At 38.2% G+C, this 26,302-nt stretch overlaps 1 protein-coding gene across 9 annotated transcripts in view; it reads left to right on the forward strand.

The window, feature by feature from the left end:
• cdkal1 (CDK5 regulatory subunit associated protein 1-like 1) overlaps nt 1–26,302 on the forward strand; it is a 435,182-nt gene that overhangs the window by 110,962 nt on the left and 297,918 nt on the right. For all 9 annotated transcript variants that reach the window (XR_007814619.1, XR_007814622.1, XR_007814618.1 and 6 more), the window contains exons 9-10: nt 11,116–11,282; nt 20,513–20,658. Coding sequence is in view for 2 of the 9 variants with exons in the window: in XM_018685548.2 (XP_018541064.1) it covers nt 11,116–11,282; nt 20,513–20,658 (313 nt within the window). In the remaining 7 variants the exon portion in view is untranslated. The remainder of the gene's footprint in view (nt 1–11,115; nt 11,283–20,512; nt 20,659–26,302) is intronic.

Genomic DNA, 26,302 nt, shown 5'->3' on the forward strand with positions numbered 1-26,302 from the left:
AAATTATGATTAAATTAATAGTTCCCATCTACAAGGAGATTATTATGCTGTGTGGCATGACATGCAAACACACACACACTTATTCCCACAGTTTGATACATGTCTGTACATGTTTGGTACATGTTAGGACATGTCCTCAACACTGCGTCCCTCTGTCTACCTCTTTGCATCTGCCTCTTGCTGTAGTGTGGTATGTAGCTCCAGTGAGTTTTTCACTGTCCTGACATTATTTTTCATTTAATTGGACATTATTCAGTCATCAACATACAATATTTTTCCTTCTTTTCTTTAAGGGAAATTTTCTTCAATAGGGCTATGTATAATTTTCACTAAACTAACTTTGCTTATGTCAATGGAGATACAGACTCACACACACTTTCATGTGAATACTTGCACTCACAGAGGTCAAAAAAGCACCTTCATTCCTGTGCAGAGATGATGTTCTTGTCCGTCACTCACAAAAAAATTGTCAGTCAACAAATATTTTTTGTCCTTTAAGTTACATGGCTTAATGTGACCATGAAGGATATCTATGTATGATGATGGTGTGTTCATGTTTGGGTATCTAAGAGTGACAAACATTCCCCTTAATATGACTTACTGACTATGTGTGTATATTTGTAGCTGAGATAAATCAGCTTGTGTCAAGAGCAGCTTTTATAAGCTCTCACAACATTAGCTCTGGCGTGTCACTCTTATGCACTTGTTTCAAATGTGGATTGAACATATGCAGAGCCCATAGTGTCATAAAGTTTTTATGTGAAAGTGGCATTGCTTTGTGATGTAAGAGAGGCTTTAAAAAAGTTGAGAGGAAGAAGGTAGTGAGTGGGGGCATGGGTAGATTAGGATCAGTAGCCCTGCATGTGGCTTATCTGTTCCTCAATTTGTTAACTTAGTAAACAAACCACAGTCATTAGTCTAAAACCTTAATACAGAAAACATCCCATATGTTTACTTGCTAATACTAATATTTACATAATAAGATAATGTTTACAGATCAACTGACTAAATTAACACACACACATGCACACAGCACATTGCTACATTTGTAAATTTCCAAATACAGTTATGCAGTAAAGTCCTAATATTTTTTCAGTCACTAACTTAATTAACAAACATGGTGTGTTTAAAGGTAGTACAAGTTTGCTAGAGTAACTAATTACACACACACACACACACACACACACACACTGGCTAAGTGAATTAACAAACACAAACACGATGCCTGCTGGTGGGTTAGGAATATATTAGCATAAATACTGACCACGGGTATTATTATTTATTAAATTAGTGCCTGCACAAGTACACACACACACACACACACACACACACACAGCATGTAAAGAATGTAGGTCAACAGCCTTGAATTAGAAAGAGTTAAACCTTATTAAGTCTGATTAATAACATAACTGTAACTGTATATATCTGTGAGTGTGTGTGAATCTTGTGTGTCTATGAGAATATTTGTGATTGTGCCTTTTAGTGTGTGTATGTGCTTGTGTATGCGTGTGTGTGTCCACTGCCTTGACTTCTTTGACAGCTGATATTAACCATTACCACCTCAATGACTTTTTAATAGGAACTCATTTCCATATGTAATGTCAGTGTTGAGACGTGAAGAGTTGCGTGTGTGTGCGTGCGCCTAATGCCCTCAGTGCCTTGCCGTTCTTGAGGTCTCTGAAGCATACAGAAATGGGATCTGCCCCCTATAGCTTCCTTTGACATCCTCACCCCCCCCACCCTGCTCTCCCTGTCTCAGCCTCCCTGTCCGCTAATCCAAGCACCCCATCAGCTATTCATCCTCCCCTTGGCTTCAACTCATGTGCTTTTAATGACGTACAGTACAAGTTCATTATCTTGATAGACTGACATTGGGTCAAATCTCGAGACAGTATGGATAATCCCTGTTTGATAGATAACTCCTGCTTCATTTAGTGATAAAATCCCCTGTAACATGCTGAATGACTTTCCTTCTTTTTTTTTTTTCCAAACATTTCAATTAGTACTGAAAAGATCAGATTAATCAATAGATTGACAGGTGACAATTTTGATAATCAGTTCAACTTTTAAGTAATTTAAAAAATAAAAATGCTGTACATTTCCAGATGACAGCTTTTTAGATGTGATGATTTGCATAATGTTCTCTTTCAACTCAGGGACAGTTGTCTTTGGATCATATTAACATACAATTTATCAACAGATAAATATGACCTATTGTGACAGCTGCATCTTTTACTTCACTTTTCTGTTTAATTGCATTCGTTGCTTGTTAAGTGACACTAATGAGAGCATTTCTTAATGAGAGCAGATAACAAGGCCTGTTGATTGCTGACAAAATCCCTAATAACATTAGTCTCACTCCTGGAAAAAAAAACCCTTCTCTGTAAAGAGTTCTTGCATGATATCTTGCATTTATTATCTCCTGTTTGTTAGACCTTATCCATCCTGCTTATTTGCTTTTTCATCAGTTTTTTGGGATGTTGTTCTGTGAAAGCTGATTCACACTAAGATACACCAAGACAGTTACCTCCAGCTCATATATTTAGCTCTAAGTAACCTTGAGGTACTGTACCAGCATATATCCAAGTCACATTTCTGCCATTTAATCACCAATCCAATTTATATACCTTCTTGTCCTGTTCAGAGTGTCAGGGGTTGGAGCATATCCCAGCATGCACTGGGTGTGAGACAGGCCAAGACATGGGCAGGCTGTCTATCACAGGGGTTAAGACATCTAGAGCACACATAGAAACCCATGCTTACTGTTAATCTACGCTCCTAAACACTGGGCCTCAGAGATGGTGTGGCTCTTTTAATTATGATATTGGCTGTGGCGCTTTTGCATGTTTGGCCCCGCTACAAATATGTAATAAAATGGTAAGAAGTACATTTTCCTGACAAGGAACATTTTCCTGACAAGGAAATATTTAACATATTTCATAAGGTTTATCTGACTCAGGCTACAAATAGCGATTACAGGGCATAAGTAATTTACTGTCAACTCGTCTTGTTATTTGAATCTTTAAATAACATAAGAACATTATTAATTATGTTTGTATGTGTGTTATTTTGCTTCAGGTAAGAAAAAAGAAGGAACTATATTAACACTTTGCAACCTACTGCTGTTACAGTGGGAGTCATTGCTACCATCCGTAATATCAATTGCCATCTCTTCCTCCATCTTTCACATCCATTAGTTGCCTGAAACTCCTTAGTTCAAAAGAAGTTACCACTGGCTTGCAAAGCTATCAGTAGTTTGTTTTTTTTGGTCCTCTTTTATTGTGTATGCAGCTGTCCATCTGCTTTGGAAGCTTCACAAGATACTTACTCATTGACAACACACATGCAGGCACACGCGCGCGCAGGCGCGCGCACACACACACACACACACACACACACACACACACATATATACACACACAAGAAAAGATTAAAGAGGGTATGTAACTTCTCTTATCATCGTTGTCTTATCTTCTCCTCCAATTACTCCCTATACATTCATATACACACAAGCATACAAAAGCGCACATATATACTTGTATATACTTTACACACACAGTACTTGGAGCCCCTCTACCAATTACTTTTAATATGTTCATACAGTATGTCTGACCCATATATTCTATGGTATGTTTTTCATATATACCACATACATTGCATGTGCACATACTTACACATACACACACACGCGCACATACAAGCTTTGATGTATCCAGACATTCTATCTCATGCACAGGCGTGCACAGAGGGTCATGCCTGTAGTTCAGAAACTTTGTGAAAGTAGGTTAAAGCTGACATGTTGTTGTTTAAAGGATTGTGTAGGCTGTTCATTAAAGCCATGCATATGCGTGTACTTCCACATGTGTGTAAGAACACATACACATGCATGTGCAACATGTACACACTGATGTGCATCCACACATGCATGTATTTAGTGTAAACATGCCTGAGAGAGAATATTTGCATATACAAGTGTGTGTGTGTTGGGTTAATCCATGATGATGATGCTACCTGCCAAGACGCCCACGCACCACATCAACAGTTGTTGCTCTAAATTAAGCTGCTTAATTACTGCAATTAAACTCTGTGTGGCGTTTGTGCGTGAGGTATAGTAAATGAATGTGTGTGGCAGGAATTGAAGGAGGGCTTGTGTCTGTGTGTATATGTGTATTGATATGTGGCTGCTTGTGTGTGTGAAAATGTTTATTTCCCTCATGCCTGTGAATCAAAGATTAGTGAAGTTTAAAAATCTCAGTGAGAGCTGTTGAATACAAACCTAAAGATAAATGTTAAGAGTCTTTGCAGAATATCTTAAACTTGGACAAACTGTCATTAATCTTTCATGTCAGCATATGCTTTCATATGTCATGCAGGGGTGGATAGTATTCATAGAATTAAGAGTACACCAGTGTGAAGTGTGTTGTAGTTGAACTCCAACATTTCTGTAAAACCTTTAATGGAAATTGTTGGAAATATAGCAAAAATGTATTTAGTCCTGGTCAATCACATGGAAACATAGAAAATAAGAAGTATCAAATGAATTAAATGAATTGACATCATTCTTCTTGACCCAGGTTTTTCTCCTTTTAGGCTAGCCTCACTCTGCACAGTCCTTCACTTTTGTCCCTCTCCCTCCAAATTCATCATTTCATTTCTCAAGTTACTGTTGCTGACATCTGCGCCAGAATTTCTTTTACTGTCTAGTGGTGGGTGGGGAGGTTTACTGTGGAAGCAGACAGCCAGAGGGGATTGGCTGATGGAGGAGGACAGGGGAGAGACTAATGTGACTGAAGGTCAGACAGGCCTTGCAGTCAATGGTACTGCAAAAATCTTGCATGGTTATAGATGAGGCGTGTGTGTCTGTTCACTCCATGTGATGAATACCTGAATTAATATCAGATTATGATTGTAACATGCATTATATACTGTATGTCATAATATTATAGACACTTCCTTACATTGTATTCTTTTCACTCTCTTTTCTCCCTCTGTCTTTGTCCATGTGGATTCCTGGGCATGCACAAACTCTATGTATGTCAGTTTATGGATCCATGCACTGTCCATGTCAACACTCATCTCTCTCCATGGGGGGTGGATGTGTGTTTGTGCATATTTATATTCTACCAAATTATTGGTCTCCATGGGAACAAACAAAAGAGGAGAGTAGTGAGAGGTCAAACCAAGGGAAGAGAGTTCACAAACTTGTGATCAATTCACAGACAAGCACTTGGGATGTGTTTCATTTTCTCTTCTTAGTTCACCTGTCCTTCTGCTGTTCACTTCAACCAGCAACTGTAAAACTTGAGGCATGTGCTAGCAAGCAATACACAATGTCTATTTACTGGATTTCTGCTCTTGATTTAATGCATGGCAGTACAGTATGTACATCTTGTGAAAATTATTGATTCCAGTGTACCAGCTGTTTTAAACAGATTGTGTTCCACTCTAAACCAGGAGAAGTGGAACCTGATATGCTAAATAACATTTTCCACTCGCAGAATATAAGGTGCATAATTTTTGCTGATTTTAACATAGTCAGATGAATATATTAACAATATGAACAAAAACAGCATTAAAAGCAAAGGCAGTACAAAGTATTTAATGAGATCTGTTAAACAGTGAATATAGTCAAAGGGATCTAAGCTGTACATGTTGCTGTACATGAGGTCATGCACATCCTGGTTGGTTGCATGGGCGGTAATGTTTAATAGATCACAGATTATATGCACATAAAGATGATCCTATTATACTGCATTAAATACTTATTTTCCATGACACAAAGCAACACATAGCTAAGCATGTTGTATACATTAAGCTTCCATGATGCATGAAGAGGTGTGTGTGCGCTTATATTTTAAGGTATATCGGCCCAAAGGCAGTAGATGTACATCCAGACTATCTGACTGTCACATAAATGTGTTTGACAAATCCAGTAAACAATCAATGACCATATATTGAAGTATTGTAGAAAATTCAAAGCAAGTAAAATAACAACAAAAAGCATGTTCACTGGTCCTCTCACTCTCTTTCATGCAGACTCACTCTCTCTATGTATGTGCTGTAACATGTTTAGCCATGTGTTGACTTGTGTTATGGAAAACAGGTTTTTAATGCAGTTTAATAGGATCATCTGTATGTGCATCTAATCTATAATCTCTTAAACATTGTAGCCTGTGGCAGCCAATCAAAATGTATACCATGCCAAAGAGATTAAGATAAGTAGCAATACTGAACCCATACACTGTATGTAGGGTATGAATAAAAGGGTAACTTGTTATGTGTCTGTTCATGTACTGAATCCACATATGGTACGGACTTGGGCACAAACATACACACAAAGACACATGGAGTTGTAAACATGCACTTATGCCTAGAAAAAATAGTGTATTTTGGGTGTAGCAGTCCTAAAACATGCATAAAACACACAAAACCTTCAAATGTGAGGGATGCCTCGTCTTGGTAAGTATATGAAGAGCAGAGCTTTTGTACCACAGACAGTCTCAGATCACGCAGTCGCCAAAACAAATACATTAAACATGGCCGAGAGGCCAATATCATCATGTGTTGCCATTTTAGAGTGTTGGTAATGATAATGCTTGATGTCAAAAGTGTGATAAAAATTTGCTTGTAAAGGAGACAGTGGTAGGAATTTGGTTGAGGACCTGTCAAGCAAACAGTTTATAAAAATGCACAGTGTTCAGCACATCTCCCACAGTTGTTTTTCATCTACTGCTGGTGACATTGTGCAGTTTTATAGCCATAGACACTGTATCTGCTAGGCTAATAACATAATATAGCAGAATTGTTAAAATAGTAACACTAACCCTTTTGTATATAATATTTTGGAGTATTATAGGAATATTTTGTTGTATAGAACAATAAAGCAGTATTGAAATCACACACACACACACACACACACACACACACACACATACACACACACAAATAACACCAACTGTGTTGATGCTGAATGAATCAGAACCAGCATTTACTCAATAATAGAAACAAGCACAATGTGAAAATGTGTGGTCATGTTGTGCCGCTCGTGTGTCTCATTTATGATTTAAAACCCTTTTACCGTTTCAGCAGTGGCTTTTGCTAAAGCTTCCAATCACCTGAATCAATTGGTTCTGTCGCACATCTTCAAAGCAACCACTTCAAAGCCCTCATCTCTTTTCTCCTCCCACTCTTCCCATCCTTTTATTCAAGGGCATAGCAGAAACACGGGGCCAAATGTAAACGGCATAATGTTATACAGAGGTCTGCTACAGTAAATGTAGTGATTTCAAGCAGTGTAGTTAATAGGCAGCGTTAGCCTAGAAACAGTGTTACAGTGGTGACGATGTACAAATGAGAGCTGAAATATTTTTTGCCAAAACTGTATATCAAAATTGTATTGTATTGAGCATGGAATTGCATCACAGACATTTTCTTGAGTTTACATTCAAAGACTTTGATTTTGGCCTCCTGTATGACTGGATTCATGTCTTTATGTAGACACAATGAAAAATAAGGCATCGGAAGATGTCATATATTAATCCCACAGACACACACACACACACACACACACACACACACACACACACACACACACACACAACATGCCTGACAAATGCCATACACAGAGCAAACAACTATTTGGCAGAGAGTTAGAGTGATGATTGTTTGATGTGTGTATGGTATTTGTCAGGCATGTTGATGGTGTTATTCTTGGATGAAGACAAATACAGCTTAAACGTACACACAGCTGTTTCCTTTTGTGCATTCTCTCTCTCTCTCTCTTTCTTCATCGGTGTCTCCCTCTCTCTTTCTCTCTTTCTACCTTTATAATACTACCCCTGAGGGCTCCAATCCCAAACAAGGCAGGGCCCAGTCTTTTTTTATTTTCATCTTTAATATCTTCCTCTCCTGCCGTTTGTTCACTCCTTCCTGTGCTGTCTTTGCACTGCTGTGTCAAGAGTTAAGGGAATGTTAATAGCATTTGGGAAATGTGCCTTGCACCCCACCCCTGTTTATAACTGTTCTGACATCAAACTGCATCACAAAGTGACGTGGAGAAAAAAAAGAGGTTAGGTTGAGGGTTACTAATGAAACACACACAGGTCAAAGTAGAATGGAAACTTGCCTGTCCTGATTTTTTCAATAACAGTAATAATAATCCATTATTGTTGTTCATATTGTATTGGTGTGTTGAATTCTCCTTAAGTTCTGTCCCTGATGCATCAGGGTCAGAACACCACCTTGTATTAAAACATGTCACAGTCAAATAATAGGTTGTCATAATATGGTGTCTCCTTCACTATTTGGCTCACTCTGTTGGTTTTGAAGGCTTTCATTCTGACAAATTATTACAAATTTAATGATAGTCTTACCGTTTTTTGTAGTCTTGATATGTCTGATACAGGAGCAAATTAGACACATTACAGATCTGCACCACCGTGACCATTCTCTCCACTGCACACATACCAAAACCAGAGGAAGCAGCTGTGCAGTTTGTATCAGAACAGACAGAAAAGGGAGAACAAGCTAACATTTCCTGATGAAACCGTCACCATCTCTGTGTCTTTGGCCAACAATACCATACCATTGGCACATCTAATACAAAAGGGACTGCGGAGCAAACCAAAGGGGCAAATTACTGGACAGGTTATTGAGTTCATCGGAAGATCTATGTATGACTGTGGCCTTGAGTAAACACCTGAGACTTTTCCAAAGCATTGCCCTGTGCAAATAATAATTAACACAGGAATCACAAGAGCTATTTGATAGTAGACAATACACAAGGTTACTATCTTGGCAGCATTATATGAGTAGAAGCACAGGAATGTTGTTTTGGAAGGAACCAATTTAGCTCCTAGGCCAATTTAATGCAGGTCTGGCCTTGTATTAAGAGGTCACTTGGCCATTATTATTGTTGGATAGAGCTGTGACGTAGAAGATCTTGCCGCTGGCACAATGGGTGTAGGAATACATCCACTCCTGGGATGCAGATGATGCAGGGAAGAGTTAGACCTTGGCAGAGAGATTGATGTAATTGAGCCCAAACAAGCTGACATTAGCTGCCCTAGGATTGTGCTGTCACCACCTTCCTTTAGGCAAAAAAAATCTGAAAAATGTGTTACAAATTATGTGGAGAAATACAGCAGCAAATCAATCACACCATGTTGCTAAAAAGAGACACTCAGGTGTCAACAGTAGATTGGTAGCTCTTATCTATAATGCATCTGAGAAGGCCAATGTTGCTGAAACAGAGCCTATGTTCAAAGTAAGTAAATAGAATGGGTTAATAAATGATAAAGAACATTTAATAAACTAGGCTATTGAGTATTGGACCAAGGTGAAAGTAATTGCATTCTGAAGCAAATGAACATCATACCCCGAATGCATTCTTGCATAGTGTGTGTTTGCCTTTAGGTCTGATCACATGTGATGGATGGATGTTTTTGATGGTGTTTTTAGACGTGGCTGGCTCCAGAAATCATTAGTGCATCTTAATGTCAACGATGATGAGCCTTAGAAACTCTTTCACTCCGGACAATTATAGTGTCATCATCTTTAATCTATCTGGCCCACACACACACACACACACACACACACACACACAACTACACAACTATCCAATTAGCCAAACACCATCTTTACTCTCTGAATGACCACATGCATCTTTCTGTCTCTGCACAGCTAATGATAATGATGGTGATGATGTGTGTGTGTGTGTGTGTGTGTGTGTGTGTGTGTGTGTGTGTGTGTGTGTTTACTTGAGCTTGTGCTCCTGTGAGTGCAAATGTACTTTTGTGTGCCTGCATGATATGATATGTCTTAACCCATAGCTTAAGCAGACACTCAAACATTTCCAGACCTACAGCCAAATGACAGTTAGATCATTAAGCTCTAGCAGTGAGCGTTGCTCTAATTTAGCATGAAGGCAGTAGATTGTCCCCTCTTGCTGTATATGACCTTCACATTCCTGGAATAATGTTTATAAGATGGGTATTTTTAATACACTCAGTGACTGTCATGAGCTGGGCTCTACCAAAGCCTTTGAGCATTTAGGCACAAGAGACTGCTAAAGGTGATGGGGCATAAACTGCTGTGATGATAAATGTTCCCATATTGATAAAATTATGATTTGATGGTGTTGTTTTAGTGGTTAACAAGCATTTTGGCAATATATGAAACCTGAAGAAATCTGTGTTTATTATGATTTCAGCATGTTTATTTTGGGAAAAAAGCTCATTATACACAAAATTTGCTGATGTGGTGAAACCATCAACAATCAATAAATTGTTTTATTGTATAATAAAATAATAATAAAAAACATTGTTTTGTATATAAAACAATATACTAAAGAATAGTATATAAGTCATTCATAAAACAGTGCAAGAGGAGAGAGAACTGGGATGCGCTAAAAATTTTAACCAAGGATAACCCTAAACCTAACCAATAAATAACCAATTAACGATAAAAAAAAACTTATTTTGTAAGAGTGAACTTACAAAAAAGTATAAATATTGAAATCTAGAATAACAAAATAATGGTCTGAATCACATAGCTCCCCCAGCTTCAGTCTACAGGCTTTGCATTCACTACATATATTAGGTTAGGTTACTTTGAGTCCAATTAATTAAATATAAATGTAAGATTCCCTTAAGTGCAACAGTAGCTATAGTCACAGTAAAGAATGTCCTCTTGGGTATTGAACGGTTTGTATAGTAGTTACACAACACATACAATAAGATGTTGTGTATGGATAGGTATGTGTGGACTTTTAAAAGTTCATGACACTGCTAGACTTTTGACAGTCGTTCAAAAGCAGTTTTAAACAGTACAATTACTTGGTTGACAGCATTTGTAATTCTGACAATAATCTTGTCACAGCAGTTGACAACAGATATGGAAACTTCATGGCGAGTTCAGTGTGTGTGACTATCAGTGCGGCCTGTGTTCTCATCAACTGACAGAAGAAAACTGCAGTGTTTGGACACAAAAGTGCTATAGGTTATCATTCTGCAATGCTGAAACCAAATAAATATAGATGAGTTATTAAGCTTATTTTATCTTTGTTTTTGTTTTGTGTGTGTGTGTTTTTTTTATTTTTTTTTTATGACTCTCCAGAGGGAGTGTGTGAGATCTGGCTGACCAGTGAAGACACAGGAGCTTATGGAAGAGATATAGGGACAGACCTACCCACATTGCTGTGGAGACTGGTGGAGGAGATTCCTGAGGGAGCCATGCTGAGGCTGGGTATGACCAACCCACCATATATCCTTGAACACCTAGAGGTATGCGCTCTATATGTACACACAAACATGCATACACACACACACACACACGCCACCAATTTCACTCAGAGGTACCATTAAAGATACTAATATGAGTGGTTAATAAAACTAAAATATGTATGAACTCAGGAGTTTTTCCTCTTCATGGTTTTGTTTTTGTCCGTGTAGTCTCTTGTGCTATCCTTTTCTGTGAACAAATAATATTGCTTTGCCTAGATTTAATAAACTAAATGCCTTTCTGTTTTGCTTACCAAGCAGTTAAGCTGCAGTGCTCATACTCCATTCATTAGTGCAGTTCATTCTGTTCTTTCCCTAATGAGTCAATTAAGGACCATTGTGTCCTCTTTAGCAACCTCATTTTATCAGTCATTATTGTCTTCCCTAATGGAACAATGGACATTGTTATCCTCTCTCTCTCTCTCTCTCTCTCTCTCTCTCTCTCTCTCTCTCTCTCTCCCTCTCTCCCTCTCCCTCTCCCCCTCTCCCTCTCCGCTTTTGTCTGCCCCTGTCTGTCAGACATGCATATTCTATCATTTCAATCTCTCCTTTCTGCCCCCTTTCTCTGTCAATCTGTCTTGGTTTTTTTTAAATTCTTTGTCTCTGGAAGTGTTAGAGTAACAACACAGTATCATGTTATCATCATTTTCCACCACCCAATTACAATAAATCTACTTGGAGAAAGGAGAAGAAAAGAAAACCAGATGGAAGAAGGGTGTGTTGGATGCAAAGGAGATATATCGAGAAATTTCCTTCTTGTCCAAATTGAGTTGAAGGTCTAAGAAACATTGACATGTTTCAGTTTTGTGGTCAGTCAGAATTCCATTTTGTTGAAAACAATAAAATCCAAACAGCAGGGTATAACTAGTACCAGGAAAAGGGTTGATGTTTTCATTAGGGGCTGTGGGTGTGTGTGTATAGGAAATAGACTTTAGTGTTCGAAGAACACCTATTGGCCCGCTGACCTCAAAAATGATCCGATTTTTCAGGAAGTCAAAGTTTTTAATCTACCTGCTGGTTATACCTCAGTAAAGGCTAAAATGTTAAACTGATGAAGGCTAAAAAAATATCAGCCATTATTTTTCATTCCACAATAAACAAAATAGAAATTACTGTAGGTTGAGTAGATGTACATGAAAACAAAGTTAATGGCAAGAAAAATGCACCATTGGGGTATGCATCTGACCTTAATAAACTTTTTACCATGTCTGTTTCTTATTCTTTACAAGAGTAATAATCCAACTCTGAAGCTTATGTTGCTTCATACCCAATTTTTATGCTTGCACATTGATATTAAGTTTCATATATTTCATATACTTGGATCTCAACACGTGGCATGGCGAGCAGTGGTTAGCAGCCTCTGTGCCTGAGACAAGTTAGTTAGTTAATTGGTGATGCCAAAACTGCCCGTAGGTGTGAATGGGAGTGTGAATGGTTGTTTGTCTATATGTGTTGTCCCTGCAATGGACCGGTGATCTGGGGATCCAGGGTGTACCCTGTCTCTTGCCCACTGTCAGCTAGGATAGGCTCCAATCACTCCCTGGAACTCCAGTTAATGTAATTATATTATGTAATTCTCTGTAATTGTATGGTTTAGCAGTTTAGATTATTGCCACCTGCCTCAGCAAGAAGGCTGTACATTACTTTTGTAGTCAAAAGTGAAATTGGATAAACAGGTTTTAGTTTAAAGTGATGAAAACAAAAATCAGGGATTATTCTAATTTTATAAAATGTCTTTTGTTTATTTGTCATTCATTTAAAACTATAAATATTACTGTATTTTTGCTTGCATTTTCAGTCATTCTCATCCCTGAGGAAAAAAAAGGGCTAAAATAGGGTAATGATAACCTAGAAAAGTATAATGGAACAAAACTTTTTAGTAGAAAAAGCCTATGAAGTTCACAACAGATATACTTTTGAATCAAACAATCAAGGGAGATTGGAGATCACAGATGAATGAAATGAGGGCAGAAATTAGGAAAAAATGGGGATGAAGGCCCGGGGATAGAGATGAGGGGTAAAAAAGAGTGAGAAAAGTGCTGTGGGAAGCAGCATTGGAGGTTGTAATTAACCAGGGGTTAATGGAGGTGGCTAATTGTCCCCCACATGTATAGGTAGGCTTTCTGCTTGGCTACATTACAATTAAAAAACCACCCTCCTAATGATAGGGAATAACAATTAACTGATAATTAGAAATATACTAGGACACACTAGCTTGGCCTGTGTGTGCGTCTATGTTAAGAATCATTTCATATGCTACTGGCCCTTTTATTGTTAATGTCCATGCATTGAATTGAATTATATCTTTTTTGCTTTAATTCCTCAGTCAATTAACCTACATAAGGAAAGATAAGAGTCCTCTTCCTTAACTTATCATTGTCTTTTGTTGCTCCTGTCCCCCATTTACCCTTTCTCCTCTTCCCAGCAAGCCCCTCTTCACATCTTCCTTTTCCCACCCCCCCCCACTGACCCTCTTCTTTCTAGTCTTACTTTTTGTATATTGACAATGATTGTGAGCCCACTACCTAACAGACAGACTTGCCAGAGAAAATACTTTGGTTTAGCTGTTCTTCTTCTTTTTCCAGTTGTTGTCTGTCCATCCCTTTTGAACGCAGTATCTCAAGAATGCCTAGAGGGAATTTCTTCAAACTTGACTAAAACATTCACTTGGAGAAGTTTAACTGGTTAAAGGTCAAAGGTCAAGGTCACTGTGGCCACACAACACATATTTTTGGCCCTAACTCAAGAATACATATGCTAATTATCAAGGGATATGGGATAAAACTATGTCTGTATATGTATGGTGATGAAGTGGTATGAAGTTCTGTCATTCTTCATATTCCTCGTGTCACTTACAATTAATCCACCACCTTTTTTTGTTTTTCTTAAAGGAGTTATTCTTCCTTCACCTGCTCTTCTGTCTCTTTTCTCCAGTTCTTGTCATGATGGTGGTAATCACAGTAATAAAAACGGTGTGATGATAATTAAGGCCACATTTTCGAAGTAGGTTTCTCCTTCATCTTCAGTAAAGGCCAAATGATAAATCCCCGCTGTCTTTTTCTTTAAAGAACACCAGCGCTTATATAACAGCATCATACCAGATGGCTGTGATTGAAATTGAAAAGGCCAAGTAACCTCTCCACTTACCCCTAAGAGATCACCATCTCCCACACATACTCACCCAGATCAGCACTTTTGCTCTGTTTCTGTCTGTCACACAAGAGCACACAATTTCTTCCTATGTGCAGCCTGTTTTTCCTGACAGATGTAGACAGCTTCATAGCACCATTTGTTGATTGGAGCAGTTAAAGGCCCAATTGCCTCTCATGGACCACTTGTCTCTGACATTTTAGCTGATTGCATTGTACCTTCAGTGATTCTTTTTTGAGCAGTTGCACTTAAAAATGTCTTTAACAATGCCACTTTTTTGTTCCTCACTTTGCTGACATTTTTTCACCCCACACCTCATGCTATAGTTTTGAGCACAACATTTTTTTATCTGTCTATCCATCTGTCATAGGAACTTGTCTGTGTGTCCATCTGTCCATCCATGAACCTTTGAATAAATTACTAAGCTGCTGTCAAAAGTGCAACAGTTGGTCATCTGTACATGTGCATGTGCTTGTGTAAGCCTTTTGGTGCGATTGAATCTAGCATGCCAGCAGACTCAGTAAATGAGGTGTGAAAGTAGCCAACTTCATTCGTAGCAGTAAGTTAGACTGAAGCAAATGAAATAGTCATTGTCCAATGTCATCCAATATCTCCACAGCGCTCATCTCAGTTTTATCTAAGATATATCAATTATGCCATTCACACTCTCCCCAGTTCTGTGATGGTGTGATGACTATAACTTTGCAAACAAGGAGTAATTTCACTTTACATTACACTCAACTTTTATCACTCAAAGTGCTCAATTCCAATATGGATATTATACATACAGGGTGGTACCAGGGCAGAGTTGGATCACAAGACTTAATGGTGCCTAAATGGCAGCTGAATGACAGCAGAGAGTAAGAACACTTTTAAAGTTTGATAACTCACAGGTGATTGGCTAAAGTTGAGTGTCAGGTTGTGATTGGGAGAAGGCAAGAGTGAGCTGGTGGAGCTAGAGATAGTTTAATTGTTCTCAAGTGTCAGATGTTATTGACCATGTTGCAGCTATAAGTAAATATTATCTGATGGTGTGAGATATAACTTTTTTCCTTTCTTTTTTTTTCTTCTTTTATCCATTTATATTTCAGAGACTTTGAGACATGTAGAGGGGTGTTCTCTTTCCCTGGACTCCCTCTGGGTCTTGGGAAGGTTGACAAACCCCCAAATACCCAAAACGAAGAGAAAACTCCATTTTCTTAAACGGATGATTTTTCATACCCAAGACACTGGCGCTCACACACATGAATACGCACTCGTGCAGGAACATACACACACTCTCACCTTCACACTCAGATGTGCACACAGGCGCAGTTGTATGGGCACATGCTTAGACACACTCCCTCAGACCGTTTTCATTTTAATGAAACCTCTGGGAGCCACTTCACATTAGAAACCTAATGTAGCATTGTGTGAGGGATGAGACACCAAATGAATGCCCCCAGTAAAGCTATTCTGATTGCCTCCTGACTTATTGCAGTGAATTATGTTCTCTGCATTATCATGAGTTTTGAAAGATGGAGATTTTAATGCTAGCTGTCCATTTGAAATTACGAATTCCAGCAGTAATCTTTGGTTGTGCTTTTTTTTTTCATGGCTACCAAAGGTGAAAAGAATGAAGTAAACAATAGTGGCAGAGAGTTTGTGACAACATATGAAAAACATATTTATCCATGTAGTGGTTTCATGCATTTTAGGTTTAGATCTGTTTTCGGCCGACTTTTCTCACACAGACATTATAATGATGAAGCAATATATAAAATGTCAGAGTGCTCATCTTCCCCAGCTCACAAAAGTCTGATGATACATGCAGCGCAATACAGTGTGACATTCAAATGATATACATACACTTAATTTCCCTTTTGCTGTGCAGTAACATCTGCACTGTCTGAGTTGCTGCAGGCGCGGTATGCCCTCCAGGGAAAATCAGGTGCAGCCTGAAGTGTTTGAAATGTTTAATACCACAGGGAGCTCAGTTCCTCTTTTTCTCCCGCTGAATACAATTCCCACCGACTGTGTGTGTGTGTGTGCCAGTGCACACACACGGAGACCTGACTTATTATCCTGGGAACAGCTTGTAGAATCATTTTCTCCGCAGACTCCCCTGGGTGAACCCTGTTAATACTCTGTTATGTGTGGGTTTGTGTATATGTCTGTGGGTGTGTGTGGATGCAGTTGTTCTCTACTACTTATTCTGTGTTTGCTTCAGTTCTTTCACTTGAACCGGACTATAACCCTTTTTGTCTGTGTGTTGGCACTCTGGAGAATTTGTGTTTTTACACTGCAGTCACCAATGTGTCCTTATTCCATACTACATACAGATATGATAATGTGTTGTATGTGCCATATAATAATACTGACTGAGCACTACTGCAGCAATTAGTCTAAGATTTTATTTTTTTGCTAGATAATGTGAATTGATGCATGGCAGGCACTGATGTGACGCTGTAACAAAACATTACACTTTCAAATTTGACATTGCAAATAACAAGTAAAACATTTTTTTTTTGGTCCCGAACAAGTGAGAAATTTCACCATCATCTTTCATATAATGAAAAACCTTTTTGTATTTTTTAAAGTATTTTATGTAAGTCTTACAGTATTTCTATTGTTTCTTCTCTCTCTCTCTCTCTCTTTGTGGCCAAAATTACTGTTTCTCAAGTGCTATCAAGTCATGAACAAACAATTTTTGAGAAAAATACAATAATTATTGTGGAAAATACCTGATAATGAATCCATATTTAGGATGTTAAGGTTATTTATCCCTACATTTACACTGGAACATTTCTGACAACTGGAATCTAAGAAATGTAGGACGGCGCATTTGCATATGACTTCTTAGTTCTCCTCTGCATTTTATGGTTTTGATCAGAGTATGTGTGAGGACAGACCTACAAGCTAAATGGTACTTGAAAATGTACAAGTAATTGAATTTTAAACAATGCAAACAGAGATGACTTCATAGAGACTTGACAAATCAGAAGTTATGCCTCGATTGTTGTCCAACGTCTTCTTTTTTTTTTTTTTTAATCACAGTATTCCACTTATAATACAAGTACCAGTAGGATATGAGACTCTGCTTGAGTCTCATATCCTGAGACTCTGCTTGAGTCTCATATCCTACTGCATGTTTTCTGGATTGATGAACAGAGAGGGAACGAAACAGAGCAGTGAGCAACAGAAAAACTTGTATACAGAATATTCCAAAGGAATTTACAGCACCAAGCTCACAGCGAGAATACAGTTTCTGTCTAAGCAAAGAAGGGGGAGGTAGTGTGAAAGGGTGTCATCCTTCATTGAGGCTGCTTGGAGCCAAACCACCTTTTATCTGCCTTCTCTCTCTTTTTTCCATATATATTCTTTTCTGTCCTATCTGATTTGAGGGGGTAGATATCAGATCCTTTGAGCTAAGCCAGTTATGTGTCTGGTTTATGTGTCTATCTGAGCTGATCAACCAAAGATGAAAGGATTGTGTGTCTGTTAGTGTGAATGAGAGAGAGAGGCTCGGTGGGGGGAAGGAGAAAGTGGCACTGAGAGCGAGAAAACAATATTACACTGCTTTAAACACTGTCATGACTGATAAACAACACAACAAAAAAGAAAAAAAAGAATAAAAACAAAAACACTTGCACCAATTCTTGATTGCTTGTTAAAGCCCCTTGAATGTTGTTTTGAGCTGGGTAGTTCATCTACCCAGGAGTGAAGGCATTAAAGCAGCACTTTAATTTTTGCCACCGGGCACTGCTGAGCGATATCTTCCTCATCACAGCATCATTTTCACTTCAGACTCACTAAACTGTCTGTCAGCAGCAGTCAAACATCGAAAAGGCCTCAACTCCACAGGGATCGGTAACGAGAGATTCATATCAGTGCACTGTTTAATCATTGGAGGATGGGACGCACTCTGTCACACAGATGCACACACACATGATAAATGGCTTGTGTGAATAAAGAGTCCTCCCCTTATAGATTAATCCCCAGTTGCCATCAGCAGTGTCCTGCTACTCAAACTACTATGCCATCTGTTGAGACCCCATTCACCCTTGCAACACAGATTCACACATGCACACATGAAGGGTGGGCTAGATCATGGTCAGTGGGGAGTTATGATTGTCAGTGGATCTAATGAGACTGGAGCCTCATATTAAACTTATTGTGCTTTGTATCAAAATGCATACCTTGACGTGTAACACATACATGTACGTAAGCACACACATACACAATGACAAATCATGATCTTGAGCAGTTTCATAATTGTGTCAGTCAGTAGGTCATGAAGAGATAGGCCAGTTCCAAAAGACTTATGTCAATGTACTTATTGTGAACTGCACATGATAATTATCATCAGTCAGCTTTACTGGTGGCCAATCCACATGTATAATAAAGAACTGGGCACTGCATTACCAAATCAGGTATATTCTGTGCTCTAGGATAAGATATAAACTGTTATTAATGACAAGTGCAGACATCAATCCCTGAGATGATCACTTTAGGGCCTGAAGCACAAAGAACCAGAGGTTTAAAGGTTACACTTTGTCATACAGAGGTAAAAAAACAAAAAAAAACAAAACATGTTTTCCTCAAGTATCGCAAAATCCTAACATTGACATTTGAAGTACATTCCCCTCATACTGAGTGTTTTATTTTTTACCTTTTATTGTTAGTTATCTGACAAACTGCTGACTAGGGAGGTCATTCTGTATACTTTGGATATCGTTCTTCATTGTTGTTACTTCCCTTTGGTTGTGTGACTCTAAAAGGCTTCCAGAATTTTGAAGTGCTAATGCACCTACACTGAGAAAAGTAGAGAATAATTATCATAGTAAATTGTAGGAACTTAGAAATAACACATGGACACATAATCCATCAATCTACAATGCATCCACCCTTGAAAACATTTTAAAAGACACATAAATGCATATTCCTCTATGTGTTTTTCTTTCTCTCTCTCTCTCTCTCTCTCTCTCTCTCTCTCTCTCTCTCTCTCTCTCTCACACACACACACACACACACACACACACACACACACACACACACACACACACACATACATAGCAGGCTGATTTCTGTCACCAATTAAGTTCCATTTTCCGACCAAATTAATTCTTTCTAATTTGGGGCTTCCAGTGGTCAACCCCCTGTGGTGCTGCAACTGAGCTGTGTGTGCGTGTGTGCGTGTGTGCATGCACACATATGCTTTTGTGTCTGTGTATGAAGTAGGGAACATTCCACAATAGATCTTAATTGAGAAGACGGACTGCAATCAGTACATTCTTGTAGGAAATCATTAAATCATTTATTCCTCCCCTCTCTTTTTCTTTCTCTCTCTCCTTCTCGTGGTGATTAGCATGGTAATGATAGCATCCTGATTATGTCCATCAGAAAAATCTGACATCTGTGGACGCTCCAGTTCTTTTACTGCGGAAATTAAAGTGAGAATGGGGGGGGGGGAAGAAAGAAAATTAAAAGCCCGCCATGCACATGTCACTGCTGCGGTTGTTTTTGGTGAGAACATGAGAGGAGACAAAAAGACACATGACTCTTAAGTTATGTGTTGCCACAGCCCTTTCCATACCATATACATTGACAAAATGATGTGATTTAATGAAAACTGAACTGAAATTATACATGTCATTATTGATGTCTGATGACCTGCAACTTTAGTTTTGTTCTCTGTCAGAAATATTCCCTGTAGTTAATCTGTAGTGCATCTTTACTTGAAATAAGTAAAAAGTAATGAAATTGACAGAATTGTCAACCACATCTTTTAATATGAGAATATAAATTCCAATGAAAATGGAAGAAATGTGGCTTTTTCTAGAGCAGCCTTGACTCTCAAGACTTTTAATGTAGTGAGCACACTGAGCTCTGAGCTGCTTCTTTTTTCTTTTCTAGTATAAAAAAGAGAAACAGAAATAAGAGAGAGGCAGTCTATTGTCAAAGGTCTGGGGTGAAAAGAGTGCAGAAAGAGGCTCTTACTGCCTTTTCTCTCCACACATGGATATCTAACCCTTTATTGCCATTTTTTCTTGTTTTTTTTGTCTCCCCATCTCTCTCTCCCTCTCTTCTCTGTGTTTCATTAGGAGATGGCTAAGATATTGAACCATCCACGGGTCTATGCCTTCCTTCATGTTCCTGTGCAGTCAGCCTCAGACAGTGTACTGATGGACATGAAGAGAGAGTATTGCATTGATGACTTCAAAAGAGTTGTGGACTTCCTCAAAGAAAGGTAAGGCAGGATGTGGGATCCCCATGGACTCTTGAGTCTGTTACATGTTAGTGTCCTGATGACACAAACCATAACTTGTAGATGGTGTTCTTTTTTCACTTCAGTGCACCCTTATTACAAAAATTAGGCTGTGTGCGTGCATGTGTGTGTGTGAGTACAACTCTGAACTTAACTTTCCCCTCACATGGACAAACACTCAAAATCTCTCTCTGTCAGAAAAACCTATAGAGGCGGGTTGGACAAAGTTAAATACTTAACATTTAGGTTTAATAGACAAGTTAATGGAGAACTAACTGCTGGCACTGTTTGAATCAAGCTATGTTTTCCAAACTATGCACAGTGACCAACACACATGGATTTTAAAGCTAAACATGTTCATTCCTGATGTGGATTAGTTATAGGAATCCACAATTCTAAAAACATGCAGATAATGCATAGATTTGACCTCTGATAGAGCACAGAAGATAAGAAATGATGCAAACTTAATCTTTTACTGTATGAAAGATAATCTGTCATGGAATTTGAGTATGATTAATTATGGCTGTGCATGTCAGGAATGGTGCATAAATATAGAATTGATCCTATGATAATATGCTATGAGGGGATTCATATGAAAATGAGTTTGGGTCATATTTCTGCCTTAAATCTCTATCTATTATTGTGTGATTTAGAAGAAAGATGTTTATATGCATTGGTTTAGTATATTTAAGCATGTTATTGCTGTTGCCAGATGATAACCTCTTATTTTAGGTACTTTTTTCCAGGAATTTAATGTCACCATTTGTGTGTATATATAGTGTATATACAATGAATTTCCTAGTGAGATAAATAAAGTCTATCTATCTTATATATCAATCAATCAGTCAAATCACTTTATTTGTCCCCAAGGGGGAATTTAAAAGGGCCTGAAAGTAGCTAGAAAAAAAAAACAAAAAAACACATCAAACAAGAGACAAAATCAACACACAGTACAACAGACACAATTCACAGAAAGGAATTTTCTATTTATTTTTATGTGTGTGTGTGTGTGTATATATATATATATATATATATATATATAATGCTGAGCATAGCAGCAAATTATATTGGTCAGGTTCCCATATATTCATGTCTTTTGATGTTGCAGATTAAAGCCATTTTGTTAGTATGGAGTTTGCTCTAAGCTGATGAGATACATGGAGATACATGTACTGCAGCATTCAATAGATTTTATGTAAATGCCTCATGTAGGTCAACAGTCATGCCATAGGCTTAAATATGAAATGTCAATCTGGGTGCTTTTTATTCAGGTCACTGTATAGCCATCTATATACAAGTATTTGTGTATTTGAATTTATTCACAGTTCATAGAATCACTCACTACATGCAACCTGAAGTGCTGGAAGAAAAAGTTAGCTCTCATTCATGTGTATGTGTGTGTCTGAGAGAGCTCACTATGTGAGTTAGTGTGTCTCTTTGAATCATTCTTAAGATACTATAGGTCTCCCTTTCACTTACAGCACCTCTTTCTCCACACATTTTGTACATTTAAGTCTTCCCCACCTTCCCTTTATTTTCCCCTCTGTCCCTGTCTAGAAACCCAGACTACCTGAACACAAGCCAATAGTTTGAAATGTGACTCTGCTCTTTGACTTAAAATGTTTCTTTTGTCATTTGTTCGGTTACATTTTGTGTCAATCCCTCACTTTCAGTTTACTTGAATATGACACTTATGTTTTTGCAAAACATTGTAATGATCAACCCAGCCCAATTAATTGCTGCTGAGCTATGTTTTGGTTATGGCTCTATCTCAAATCAGTGATATTATATTGGTGCCAATGTTTCTCAAAAGCAGCACTCCTTTTTTGTGTTGCGCCACTGCTTGTTCCATCATCTGTCATGATAAGCAAGAACAACAGCATTTTCCTGTTCCTGGTAGTGTTACCTAATTTAAGATGTGCTCTAAATGCTCTCAAAATTTAACCCAATTGTGGTGCACAGGACACAGAAGAGAGTGCTGAGCCCCTCCATGTTTCACAGCAGGGATGCTGTTCTTTATTTTGAAAGCTTTTTTTCCCTTCTGTGAGCAAAGAGCTGATGTGGCTCACCAAAGAGCTCCAATTTAGTTTCATCTGTCCACATTACATTCTCCTAGAAACACTGTGGCTTGTCAAGACACATTTTTAGCAGACTCCTGTCTTTTTTATGGTTCTCTTCCAAAAGTGGGGTCTTCCTGGGTCTTCTTGCATGGAGCCCACTTTCATTTAGACAGGGACCTGCAGTGCAACCACACACTGTTGTACCTTGATCTTAAAGGTTAAATTGTATCTGTCCTCCTCCTTGCACACTATCTCCATGTTCAGGTAAAGACACTCAATGGTACCAAACAGCACAATGAAGACTTTTTCCATTTAAATAGGCTGAATGACTCATTATTTGAATAGCTATTTGAAGATAATAATCTGCTTGAAATATCACTACAATCCACTTATTTATTGTCACTTTTAAGGGTTACCAGTTGTTTCATCCGGGCCATTTTAGAAGATCTTTGTAGAATAAGCAAGAATTCCGCTCTATTCTCAGCTTCTTTGTTTTATACTATGGCAAAATAAAGGCACTTTTGGCCAAGTCTGGACATGTCTGTACAAGAGTCCCGTTTTCCTATTTCCTGTCCTATTTTCTCTTTGGATTTTGTGCACAGTGGTTACTTGTTTCTCAGTGACTTTTACTTGTTGTATCCTGGTACTTTTTTCCCTCTGTCTCTTCACTTGTCATCTTTTTACTAGTCTGTTTTCACTCTCAGGTCTTCTCTGTGTACGTGTCTGCAGGTGTGGGTGACAGGTCCATAACTTGAAATTGTGTAATCTTTCCTGTATGTCTCTCTCTCTCCTCTCAACACACAAATATATATTTTACCATGGAAAGTTTCTGATTGGGCTTAGTGTGTGGTCATTTCTTCCTCTGTATTTGGAGGCTTCATCTAACTTTAAATCCTCCCTTCAAGTTCCCTCTGAAGGGGCCTTAAACTGAGGACTGATACTGCTGTGTTTGCTTTAACGCTGACTCAGATGCTTATCTGTGTGTGTGTGTGTCTCCAGCTGTTTTTCTAGTACTCAATAGAAATTCAAACTCAGTGATAGTGACCCAGTCGAAATCTTAACATGCTGTGGCAAATGGTCATGAGAAAAACAAAGAGACCATACGCACAGACACACACAGACACAAGCTTGCCACACGTAGGCTATCACGTCATAACATCTTGTTTACATAAACTGTCTGGCTACCCTTTTGTGTGTGTCTTGGTATATGTTTGTGCATGGTTACTCAGTTTCTGGCTTCTGTTACTCAAACACACACACACACGGGCAATGTTGGTTGTGTGAAATCAATACCAGTATACATCCAGTGGTCTGACCTATTTGGCTGCTCCAGTCATGGCTGGGACGCAGTTCGGGGTCTGGGAATCAGGCCAGGGTTTTGGACAAGCCAAAAAATACACTCACTGTATGAGTGAGTGTGTCTGTGAGTGAGAAAGAGTAGGAGTGTGCTGGAGTGTGTATGTGTGAAACATAAACAGACTGTCTATTTATTTATATATTTGGAAGCCTTTTTAAGGCACCTGGTCTTGAGATATGAGTCTTTCAGCAACTTTTAAGAGATGATAGAGAGAGATAAAGCGAGAGTGTAAGCAGGAGTCAAGTGTTGTGTGTGTGTTACTGTAGTAGCCTTTAGATACAAGGTTGTAACAGTTTAATATTTGCAGGTGAATAAGTATTGTTTTCCACTTTAACAATAATTATTTAATTACTTTTGTGAAAGGCAATTAAACCTCAAACTTTTTATTGGGCCTTGACCTTTTCCAGACATATAACTTTATTCTTGTTTAGCCATAGGTTACATAAGGCTGTTTATAGCTTTTGTTGTTTTTTTCTTGTTCTCTTTCAGGCACCTCACATAGAAAAGAAGGCCTCACACCATTCTCTGTGTGTGTTTAGTTTGCACATAGGTGAGCAACTTGTAAAGTGTTATTACTGAATCACAGTGTTTCACACCAGTGCTCTCATATAAAGAACTCACGGTGGAAGGGGAAACTCTGTGAGTGTATGGCGGCAAGTCAGCCGCCATAGCCTCACAGGTGACCACTAATGTCAGTTCTCACAATTAGTCCATGTAAAGTTCACCTGAAATGATGAGACAGGCAGGAACCTTGTCCGGGTATGTGTGAGGTCAGGGCTTATCAGACTGACACACACATGGCAGGAGACAAATGTATTTCTCTTTACAAACAACTTAATTCCATCAACACTGGAGAGGCCATGAGGGGTCATATGCCTCTGGTCTTCCTTATTAAAGAAAACCAGTACACACACAGATACACATCAGACCTCCCTCCTTGACATCTTTCATGGCTGAAGATCTTGAACCTCATTCTGAATTGTCTCATTTTTATTGGTCACTCTTGGCAACATTAAAGTTCAAAGAATACCCATGAAATTTAAAATACTGATACTAGTGATACTTTACACCGCAACCTTCCTGCAGAAAATCTAGTAGTTTTGGTCAGACACAAAGAATCATAGGGTAGTAAATATGACTATCACAAAAATCAAAGGTACAAATGTTTCATCTAAACAGCTGGATTAGATTATATTGTCAAAAAAATCCCCATGGCCTTCTCTAGAATAATGCTGAAAGTTTCCAGCAGTGGAAACTAAAACAAATCTAAGTCACCCTAATTAAGTATATATTTGCAATTTACCCAGAAACAAACCAGTCACCACACTCTGGGGAGAGAAGAGGGGAAACAAAAGCTAATTTCTTACACTCATGACCATACAACAGCTTGTTCGACCAATTTGATTTGTTCCACACTTAACCATGTATTGAGTTTAAAGGTCTCTTGATGGTTGAATGCCCAAATCTCTGCTGTCAGTGAAAGCTTATTCACACTTATCAAATCTAATGGTAAATCAGGGCTTCTCTGACCCTTATAGAGGCATGTGTAGAAGAACTGGTGGAAGGAAATCAATTCTGTTTCTTAAGATTGGGGTTGTTATTAATGACAGACTGTTTTTTTTCACATCATGGATTTGCTGGAGAACAACGAAAACACCACTGAAACACAAAATGCTGTTGGTATGATGGATTAAGTTCAACTCAGGGCACATCCCATGTTTAAATATTATTGACTCAATGAGTATATCCAGTATATTTTTTTTTAGAATACTAATCTGCTAGTGTTTCACTCAGCATCCATCATGGTAGTTTTATATTCTTCCATCCTTCCAGGTTTATGACATTATTTAAATATTTTGTATAATTCCATTGTTCTCAGCTTTAATATCTCACTTCAAGTTTTGGTAGAGCTTTTTCACAAAAGTCATCCATATCCGCAGAGAAATTGCATGAAATATATTCTCCTTTGAATGATATAATAACTAATTTCTCCAAGTTGTTATAACTGATTGTTTTCTGCCGTGCATAATTCTAACAATCAGTAGCATAATTATTTCAATAAAATGGTTAATTTATCCTCGTCTGCCAACACAGAAGTTTTTTTTCTCTCCTTTCTCTCCGCTTCTATCAATTAAAATCACATAATGAAGTACAGTCTTTATGTAATGATGTATGGAGAAAATCCTGTTATAGTGGAATAAGGCTGTTA

This window comes from Lates calcarifer, linkage group LG15, assembly GCF_001640805.2.
Source record: "Lates calcarifer isolate ASB-BC8 linkage group LG15, TLL_Latcal_v3, whole genome shotgun sequence".
NCBI lineage: Eukaryota > Metazoa > Chordata > Actinopteri > Centropomidae > Lates > Lates calcarifer.